The following is an 11,025-nucleotide window of genomic DNA, read 5'->3' on the forward strand; positions in this document are numbered from 1 at the left end:
GAAGTGCAGAGAGGTGCTTAGTAATTAGTGGTTGAATTTGAGTCTAACTATATCATGCTTTTATTTTTTTGGCTGTGTGCCATGTGAGATCTTAGTTTCCCAGCCAAGGATGGGACCTCTGCCCCCAGCAGAGGCAGCACTGCGTCCTAACCACTGGAGCACCAGGGAAGTCCAATATTCTGCTTCTTTTGGGCTCCCCAGAGTGGTCCTTAGGATGCCCATGCCTGCCCATAGCAGCCCTGAGGCGACTGCTTTCACTCTGGCCCCAGTGTCTTGAAACCCCTGTGCAGCTGTGTCAGCCACCTGCTTGCCTCTACCACCCCTGATTCACTGGGGTCTTAAGATACTAGTATTCACTGTGGTAGTAATCATTTCATGGTATGTAACTATCAAATCAATATATTGTACACCTTAAAATCAGATAAGATTACATGTCAGTTATATCTCAGTGAAGTTGGAAAAAAAATCATATTGGCAGCCTTGCAGAGTATAGCCCTGGCAGGGGAGGTGGTAAATGGAGAGGTCCCCAGGGGTCCCCAGACATTCTGGTCTTTGCTCCAAAGCATCCTCTAAAATTGCATATCAGTTTCTGTCCCTTATCCTGTTTTAACCTTAAAGCACTTTTCACTCAGTTCAGTTCAGTCTCTCAGTTGTGTCTGACTCTGCAACCCCATGGACTGCAGCACGCCAGGCTTCCCTGTCCATCACCAACTCCCAGAGCTTCTAAAACTCATGTCCATTGAGTCGGTGATGCCATCCATCTCATCCTGTTGTTCCCTTCTCCTCCTGCCTTTAATCTGTCCCAGAATCAGGGTCTTTTCCAATGAGTCAGTTCTTCACAACAGATGGCCAGAGTATTGGAGTTTCAGCTTCAGCATCAGTCCTTCCAATGAATATTCAGGACTGATCTCCTTTAGGATGGACTGGTTGTATCTCCTTGCAGTCCAGGGGACTGTCAAGAGTCTTCTCCAACACCACAGTTCAAAAGTATCGATTCTTCGGTGCTCAGCTTTCTTTATAGTCCAACTCTCACATTCATACATGACCACTGGAAAAACCATAGCTATGACATTCATGTTACATATTATCTGTTTGTTGTCTGCATCCTTAGTTATAATGTGCCTCCCCTATGAGGGAGGGAAGGGAATTAAGTCTGCTTTGATCACCACTTCACTCCGCTTCCTAACTCCTTTCAGTGTACAGAGCAGGCACTCAATAAATATTTGCAAAAAATAAATCAGTCAATCAGCAAACGAGCCATTGAGACAAGAATGCTTATCTGGATAGGGGAGGGGCTGTTCCTATTTTGTGTAAAATCTCTAGCAAAAACCTTTTTCATTTACTTTTGTAAGATTTTTTAGAGGAATCTACATAATGGCCTGGTTTCAGCTGTTAATTTTTGTGCCAGTGTGTCTCTGGTGGTGATCTTTATGATATTAACAAGGGAGCTGGAAAAAATGGAGGAACTCTGTGCGTCCCAACAGAATATGTGATACATAGGAGTCAGATGACCTGACTGCTGTAATGTCTGTGGTTTAGCATAATCAAGGTTAATTTTTGCTTTGAACAATGGAATGTGGACATTCCTGGACAAGTGGATCCCGGTGGTTTACCTCCAGGTGACCCTGGGACCCAAGTCGTCCAAAGGATGTCTAGTTATGATGACAATTCCCCTGGGTCTTGGAGGTTTCTGCTGGAGGTTTTGCACTTAACTGGCCAAAGGGGAAAGAAGAAAGGGTAGGAAAGAGGACTCAGGAGGTCAGGGGCCAGGGCTAAAGGTGGCCCATATAGTTTCTTCCCACATTGCATTGAGCGGAATTAGAACAAGACCCCAACTAGATGAAGGGGACTGAAAAACGTGATTTTCTCGTGTGTGCACAAAAGGATGTAATGGTTTAAATACACGGACATACCTGTGACTGATGCCATAGTAGATTGGAATGCGTTTTACAGCCAGACAAAACTGTAGCTCCCCATGATACTCTAATGCAAGAGAGTATCCCAACACAGTCTAGAAAATGACACCTTAGTGACAGCTGACCAGGAGCCACTATGAAGCAGTGGGGAACTCCTTCCCCTGGAGGACAGGATCCTCCTAATCTGATCCAGGAGTAAAATCTCAGGAAGGCCATCCACCCTGTTCTTGGCTCTCAAATGGCAAGAGGCATTAAACGCAGGAACAATGCCAGGCCCAGATCCCGGGTTGCAGGTCAGCCGACCCAGCCCCGGCACCCTGAGTGGGGGCCGTGAAGCCAGTCTCAGCAGCTCCTGTGGTCTCTTGCCTGCAGGGTAATTTGCTCTGGGGGTATCTTCCTTGGGGTTACCCATCTTCCATAGTCCTCTGCCTGCCTGGTCCCTGCCCCTCCCCAGCTCCCCACTTTCTACTTTTCCTTTCCAGAAGTCTCCATCCCAGCCAAGAAGCCCTTTGAGACTCGGAAGAGTATCTCTCTGGCACCTCTGTCCTCTCGATCCCCACTCCTGCTCCAGGGAAGGTTGCTGGGGACCGTTCTCCCCTGGAAGCTCCCATCTTGCTCTTTGCCTTGCGGGAGGGGTTGCTCTGGGCCGACAGAGGCTGGGAGGGGCAGGAAGGGGAAAACTGGAAACCTCGTCTTCAAACTCCAGCTTCATTATTTGTTTGACACAGATTCCCAGAATAGCAAACAGCCCGACACACCCAGGCTTAAAAGTTAGCACCGAAGTGCCTTCCAGACAAGGGCCAGAACTGAGCTTCCGTTTCTAAGCCTCGGGCCGTGTGTCCGCGTGGACAGTGGAGTTGGTGGGACTCCACTGGCTGTGGAGTTGTGACTGCACGTCCTCTGCGCTCCCCTTTGCTTTTTTCCTCCTCCACTGAAAGGTCCCGTTCTCCCCAAATGGCCGGAATGGGAGAGCCGTGTCCTCTGCCTCGGGTGTGGGAGTCGATCGCTTCCAAGAACTGCGTCTCATAGAGGAAAAAGCTTCAGTGACCCCTCCAGGGTCACGGTAAATGGGAATGTTGTACAGCCCATTGTGTAGGAGTCCTACGGCTGGGTTGTTCAGCTTCGTGTGGTAGCCGCATTGGTTGGTTTGTTGCGGGTGCTGTCAAAGTGGAGCAGGGTGACCTGCAAGCAGGTGGGATCCAGAGCTCAGTGAGCCGCCAGGCAGGCAGGCGAGGCTGAGGGAGGGGTGGGTCCCCAGGGCAATGAGAAGCCAGTGCATTTACCCACTGGTGCATCTGCTGTCTGTTTCTGCTATCCTGCACATTGCATTAAACCTCCGTAAGCACCCGGAGACATTTTTGAAGAATCCACGAGACAGTAAAAAATGGAAAAGTAACCTAAGGTGGGGGGCTTCCCAGGTGGCACTAGTGGTAAAGAATCCACCTGCCAGTGCAGGAGACGTAAGAGACACGGGTTTGATCCCTGGGTTGGAAAGATCCCCCTGGAGAAGGAAATGGCAACCCTGTCTAGTATTCTTGCCTGGAGAATCCCATGGACAGAGGAGCCTGGCGGCTACAGACCATGTGGTTGCAAAGAGAGGAACACAACTGAGCAACTTAGCACACAGCCTAAGATGGACATGACCTCCTTAGTGCCAAGTGTGAAGAGGGTTGTGGTTGGAGGGTCAGCGAGGTGGGGCTGCTCCAAGGTGGATGTTGATAGATGACCCTGAACTCCAACTCTCTCCCTCCCTCCTCCTTTCCCAGTTTATTTCAGAGAACGTGGAAAACTTTTCAGTCTCCAAGGGGCTGTTGTCCTGGCTGTCTTGACCTTTTCTGAGGATCCTGAGATGAAATGGGATAGTTCTTGTGAGTTCACGTGGCAGAGCAAGGCCCAGTAGAACTTTCTGCCCTTGTTGGTAGTTGAGGAACATGAGTGTGTGTCCTCCTGGGTGGATGTGTATATTTGTGTGTTATGCCCACGTGAAGAAATCACCTTTTCAGAGATTCCATTTTGCCAGTTAATCTAGCTGTCTGGAATAACTTCTAAAATATATTATATTCATGATATCACAAGTAATCAAGGGAATTCCCTGGCGATCCAGTGGTTAGAATTGTGCCATTCCAGTGCAGAGGGCACAGGTTTGATTCCTGATCAGGGAACTGAGATCCTGAATATCACACTGCACAGCCAAAAAAAAAAAAAATTTAATTGTAAAAATCCATTTAGAAGTCAACTCTGTTGTATCAAGTAGACAAAAATTTGACTAATGAAAAACTCATGTGCACACACTCAAAAGCGTAAGTTTAAATCTTTGCAGATTGCCCACATATTTCCCAGCCGAAGATGGGACATTTTCCGCACCTGTCTTTATTCAGTAGCTCCTGTTACCTCTGTGTCATTAGAGAAGAGACCACAAACGAGGTAGCCCTCACCAGAGGAGTGGGTTGCCATTTCCTTCTCCAGGGGTCTTCCCTACCCAGAGATTGAACCAACGTCTCCTGCAGCGGCAGGCAGATCTATACCGCTGAGCCACCAGGGAAGCCCCTATGTAATGAGAAGGTAGAGTAAATAAGTGGAATTAATCTCCCCAAATCTTTTATTTTTTTCCCCAACTCAGAGGTATTTACTGAATCCTTACTAATGACTTTTTGGGGCTTCCCTGATGCCTCAGTGGTAAAGAACCCTGCCAGTGCAGGAGATGAGGGTTCAGTCCCTGGGTCAGGAAAACCCCTGGAGAAGGAAATGGCAACCCACTCTAGTACTCTTGCCTGGGAAATCTTACGAACAGAGGAGCGGGGTGTGTGTGTGTGTATGGGGCGGGGGTGCTACAGTCCACCGTGATCACAAAAGAGTTGGACATGACTTAGCGACCAGACAGCAACTAATGATTAGCGTGGGTTGGGTGCTAAGGGAAATTCCAAAGAAAACACATGGATGAAAACTCATAATAGTGACAGTCAGCGTCTCACAGTTTTCTTATTGGTCCTCAGTACTGGTAACACAGGTAGTATTATTGAGCTCTGCATTTTGTAGGTAGGGAATCAAAACAGAGAGACAGTAGATGGCTTCACTGAAACCATATGTATAGTAAGGAGTGGAGGAGGGCTAGAACTCAGGGCTTTTAATTCTGACCATCATCCCTTCCCTACCTGGAAAAGACTTCACTCAGCAATTGTGTGTCCCTTGAGGGACTGCCATGCTCAAGGCGATTTTCAGTGGACGATTTCTCCTGTCATCTTTGGAGGAAAAGGAAACAGTTTCCACCCATTCTTCCAGATGTCGGTTCCATGATTTCAGAAGTGATTTGGGCTTCTCTTATTTCATTCTGGGTCTGACAGACTTTTTATTTTATTTATTTAAAAAATGTTTATTGGAGGATAATTGCTTTATGGTGTTGTGTTAGTTTCTGCTATGCTACCAAGTGAGTTAGCTGTATGTGTACATATATTCCCTCCCTCTTGGACCTCCTTTCTACCCCACTCCCCCACCCCATCCCACCCCACTGGGTCATCACAGAGCATCAGGCTGGACTCCCTGGCGATACAGTAGCTTCCCACTAGCTGTCTGTCTTACACATGGTAATATATATATGTCAGTGCTAATCTCCCAGTTCGTTCCACCCTCTCCTTCCCCTGCACCATGCCCACGTGTTCATTCTCTACGTCTACCTCCCAGAGCCTTTTTATTTATTTTTTTCAATATCTTTTCAACCAATAGTTCTATCTTCTCCCCCTTCTAAAGGTACTGTTGAAGTTAATGAATAGTAGAATGAACTAATTGGACTGTTTTTTCCTTCTCTTTCCTCATCAGTGTCTGATGGTCTGATGGAAAAGCTATAATTAGCCAGGTAATGAGAAGTGAAGGGTAAACAAGAAGAATTACTCCCAGAATACTCATCTAGGGGTGAAAAACTGGAAAAGGGAAATGAGCCCACGTTTCCAATGTTTTCTGTGTCTAACCAACAGGTGCTGTACCTGCAGTTCTAGGTATAGGTATTTCTAGGTAAAGAAGAGAAAAACTATGTTGATGGCACTGCCTTTAGAGGAGCTGGTTTATGTATGAACTCTGAACACTTGTTGGTTTATGTCACTGGCATCAAGTTTTAGTTCTTGGGACTTCACTGGTGGTCCAGTGGTTAGGATTTCACCTTCCAGTGCAGAGGGTACAGGTTCTATCCCTGATCGGGAAGCTAAGATCCCCACATGCCTCATGGCCCAAAATCCAAAACAAACAGCAGAAACAATACTATAACAAATCCAATAAAGATTAAAAAAAAAAAGTTAGTTCTCTGAGACTCAGCTCTAGAACTCTTAAATATTGGGTGTGTTTTCTTTACTTAACTTTTGAAGATAAATAATTAGCAAGTACCCTCTTAAATTGGAAATTTATTTTTAAAAATAATTTAGAGTATATTTATAATAATGAATATTTAAAAAACAAAAAGCTAGAGACTTCCCTGTAAGTACAATGGTTAAGACTCCATGCTTCAGTTGCAGGGGTTGTAGATTTGATGCCTGGTCAGGGAACTAAGATTTAAATTTGTATATCTAATACCAGTTCAGCCATGCTTAATTTATAAGTGAAAACAGGGAAGCTAAGAGAGGTCCCATCATTTGTCCTTAATCTAGGCTTGAAGGAAGGATTCCTGCCTTCATAGTTTAAAATTGTAAGTTCTGTTACTAGAATGAAACTATGTTTAAAAATAAAGAAATAATCATAATCACTTAAGTTAACTTTTCCATAGTTACAGATGAGGGTGAAGGGTAACCCAGGTTGTGTTGGATTGTTAGTCACTCAGCCCTGTCCGACTCTTTGCAACTCCATGAACTGTAGCCCGCCGGGCTCCTCTGTCCATGGGACTTCCCAAGCAAGAATACTGGAGTGGGTTGCCATTCCTTTCTCCAGGAGATCTTGCCAGCAACTGGTCTGACCAGGTGTTTTGGTTTTGAATAACCTCAGGGAAAGAAATTGTAGAGTTTTTTTCTTCTTTTTCTTTTTTGCTGCAATATCTTTATTTCCAAAGTGCAGTTTTTCATATTTCTTTTAGTTGTTGATTTACCCTCTTTCCTGCTGCTGTGTGGATACATGCCCATGCGCGTGCGCACACACACACACACACACACACACACACACGCACATCTGCTAAGTTACATTCATACATTATCAGCTGCCACAAACGCACTTAGTGTCCTGTAAATGAGATTTCTAGTGTGAAATCTTTAGTTGTGAGCTGTATCTTTTCTGTTTCTCAGAACAAGGAAAGAGCAACCTGCAGGTGACATCCTTAGAAGATGCAGAATGTCGCAGAACCAAGGAGCGCCTTTCTAATGGGAACAGCCGTGTTTCAGCTTCCAAACCTTCCCGTAACATCCCGAGGAGACACACTCTAGGTGGGCCTCGAAGTTCCAAAGAAATCCTGGGAATGCAAACATCGGAGATGGACCGGAAGAGAGAAGCTTTCCTGGAACATCTGAAGCAGAAGTATCCACATCATGCCACCGCCATCATGGGCCACCAGGAGAGGCTGAGAGACCAGGTGCGAATATCCTGCCATTTTCACTCTGCCACGCTCATTCTTCGTTTTTTTTTTTTTCATTCTGTTTTCTCCCAATTTTATTGAGATATAATTGGCCTACAGCATGGTATGTTTAAAGTATGCAGAATAATGATTTTATTTATATTCATCCTAAAATGATTATCACAGGAAATTTAGTGAACATCCATCATCTCATTTAGATATGAGATGAAAGAAATAAACAACTTTTTTTCCCCATGATGAGCACTCTTAAGATTTCCTCTCCTCACAGCTTTCTGTGTAACATACAGTAGTCCTGTTATATTTGTCGTGGTTACTTTATGTCCCTTGTACTTATTTCTAACTGGAAGTTGATGCCTTTTGACCGCCTTCATCTGATTCTCCCTCCCTGTGCAAAGCTCATTCTTTAATGGACATGAGGGAAAGCACAGTGACCTTCCGGTTAAAGGGGGAAAAAAACAGTTGAGTGGATTGTGCCCACTGCTGGGTTGTCCCAGATCTCTCTGTTAGCTTGGGGAGAGGAGGCAGATTGCAGAAAAGATTCAACCTGAAGGCTCAGCCTTCTTCAGCAACAACAGTAAGAGAACAGAAAGTGAGAGAAGAGAGACCAGAGAATATGCAGTTCCCCTGTAAGAACGTCCCAGGTTCAACCACAAATATATCTAAAATGCAGGCAACGCAGAAGTGTATCTTAACTGAGTAAAGCATGGAATCAGCTAATGTCTGCCCCCTTAATCACTGAGTGCTTGGCACAGTGAAGGAATGAGTGTATGAGTGAATGAATATAAATACATTTTCAGGCTAAAACAGAGCACACAGAGGGATAGTCTTGTGACAAACCCCTTTACCTCAAGAAGCTGACGTTAGGGTCTTGTTTTCTGTTCTTTTTTCTTCTCAGACATGTTTTCCTTCTGCACGCTTGGCTTTCTGCTGTCAGCAGCTACCTGCTTTCTCAGGTTATCTTGACAGCCACACAGCTATCCCTCGACAGTGGCTCAGGGTGTTTTTGTTTCTTGACTGTGTGCAGTTACTTTTCAGGGGACAGTATGGGTTTAGGGTCACAGGAGATGGGAGGCCGGCCTCCTTTGTAGCCCAGAGATCGGTGTCTCCATCTGAGGATGGAGACCACGGTGATGGAAGTGGAGAACATTTAGCAATACTTGTGGTCAGGGACGAGAGCAGGCAGGTATTGATTTTAACACTCCAGGTAGAGACAAGTTCTGTGTTTTTAAGTTTGCTCTCCTGCCAGTTAGTTACGAAAGTGATGTCTAACTCAGCTTTTTGTTATCTATGGGAATGGTGATTGGCGTTGGCCTCAATTCTTTATGCTTTAAGCTCAGTTTGTTTGATCCTTTAAATGAAACCTTCTCTCTTATGAAATCTTTATCAGACAGAGTGCCTAAAACATGTGAAATATGCCTTATGAACTGTATGTTGACATGTTAACATCCCAAGAGGCAGCAGGCCCAGAAGAAGAGAAAGAAGAATCTAGATTGATATGGAGAGGAGCAGATGAATTCTTCACTAAGAAAAGGATGGCTGTCTTCATTTCAAGTGTGTGTAGAGAATGCCCCTATTTTCTTTTATTTCTATTTATCAGTTGTGTAACCTCCCTCCCCCAGTTTTATTGAGATATAATTGACTAAAAATAAAAGTATCCCTATTTTCTACTGATAGTTGGGTCACTGTCCATTTAATTAATAGAATTTGTGCCTCTGTCTGTGTCCTAATATGTGAGGCATCATGCTTTATCCAGTGCTGTTCAGATTGAGGAAACTCAGGGCAGTTAGAGTTACACAGTTTGCTGAGGAAAAGCTGGAATTTGACTTCAGTGAAGTCTGAATCCTAGTTTATTCCTCTGGTCTATAAGTTGAAGACCATTTCCTGTAGAGCAGGCAGTGTGGTCTGTGTATGCTGTATAAGGGACATGGTGAGGGGGTGTGTTGCGTCTGAGACTGTAGGGATGGGAGCCTGGGTAAAGGAGGCTAGAAAGTTGGTTATGTGTTGAGTGAGGCAGGCTGATATATATTTTTTAAATTAAAATGTATTGTTTTGCTGAGAAATATAGAAATTATCCTGTGAAAATGGTATATTTTTCATTAAAAAATTTCAGTTATTACTATACTGTTGTTATTTGTGATGTCATAATTCTCCCTCCTACCATGATGATTATGGCTTTGGGGAAAAAGTTATTACATAAAACTAACCAGAAGGTTGTCAAGGCGATGGGATGGTGTCAGAAGATGGGGAGTACTGAATTTGGCCGAGTGGCCTCAGGCTCCAACCTCCTGTCTCTTGAATCTCTGTCATATCGTAGTCTGGTCTCAGATGGTCAGCTGCCCCTTTGCTGGGTTCTTCAGGATGAGTTCTTGTATTTTCCAAGCTGACCGTCTGTTTTCCATGCTTAGATATGTGCATATATTTTTCCTTCTGCTGCTGAGTTGCAAAGGAACCTTAATCAGCATTGTAAACATTAGAGATAAGCTTAGGTGATGATTTAGGAAGTTCCTCTAGACAGCACTTCACCTTCTGTCCTTTCCATTCTTTTCCTCCTATCGCCCATTTCCTCTCTCCTATCTTCTTCTCCAAGACACCCTTTGTTCTTCCCAGATCTTCTGACTGGGGATTAGTCCAGGCTTCCTTTACAGGAAGATCACATGACCAGCCTCAAGGAGAAAGGCAAATATCACAAGTCTGATGGACTTTCCAGATATGGAGGTTATAAACACGACACACGCTTGGGGTGGCTGTTTCCTTAGTTGCTTTCCAGAAAAGCGGCCTTAGTGAGAAGAGTGCCAATGAAAGAAATCAAGAATAACAGGATGAAAATGATGTATCCAGCACCTTTCAAGAAATGTCTCGGTGCTAAGGGAATCCAGGTTCTAACTCCTTGGTGTCCAACTTGAGAATCAGAGCACACCTTGTGTTTTTATTTAATTGGAGAATTATTGCTTTACAGTGTCGTGTATGAATTTCTGCTGTATAACAACATGAATCAGCTATAGATATACATATACCCCTTCCCTCTTGAGCCTCCCTTTAAACCCCGCCCCCATCCCACTGCTCTAGGTCATCGCAGAGCATCAGGCGGAGAGCGAAACACTTTATAGTTTTGACATTTGCATTCAAATCCTTGGAAGATTCATGGTTGAAATTTATATTTGAGTCTTTGAAAATAAGTTAGTCAAGAATTTTCTTTAGTCTAAATGACTGAAAGGCAAAAAAGTTTTCTTTACTCTTTTCTGTGATCTCCAAAAAACGGCACATGTCCCCGTTGCAGCGCAGTGCTTATCTGCATAATGGAATTTTTATTGACTCACTCCTGGGGGGCAATCAGGCTGTGAAGCTGCTCACCTGGAAGCTAAGGGCGTGGCTCTGGGGTCAGGCAGGACTGGGTCGGAATCTAGTCTTCACCATGTGCTGGTTAAAAGATTTGAAGCTAATGACTTAATCTTCCTGTTCCAGTCAAGGAAAAGATAATACCTGTATCATGGAGTATTGAGAAAGGAAATGAATTTTCTTCCTGTTTCAGTGGCAACTCTTAGCATTACAGTATTCTTTTTAAAAATA

The 11,025-nt window shown here is 44.4% G+C and overlaps 1 protein-coding gene across 21 annotated transcripts in view; it reads left to right on the forward strand.

The window, feature by feature from the left end:
• The window catches only part of KIAA1217 (KIAA1217 ortholog), an 815,860-nt gene that overhangs the window by 472,372 nt on the left and 332,463 nt on the right, over positions 1-11,025 (forward strand). For all 21 annotated transcript variants that reach the window (XM_042230521.2, XM_042230511.1, XM_042230525.1 and 18 more), the window contains one exon: positions 7,172-7,455. In XM_042230521.2, the coding sequence (XP_042086455.1) occupies positions 7,342-7,455 (114 nt within the window). In that variant the 5' untranslated portion in view covers positions 7,172-7,341. The remainder of the gene's footprint in view (positions 1-7,171; positions 7,456-11,025) is intronic.

The sequence above is a fragment of the Ovis aries genome, chromosome 13 (assembly GCF_016772045.2).
Source record: "Ovis aries strain OAR_USU_Benz2616 breed Rambouillet chromosome 13, ARS-UI_Ramb_v3.0, whole genome shotgun sequence".
Classification (NCBI taxonomy): domain Eukaryota; kingdom Metazoa; phylum Chordata; class Mammalia; order Artiodactyla; family Bovidae; genus Ovis; species Ovis aries.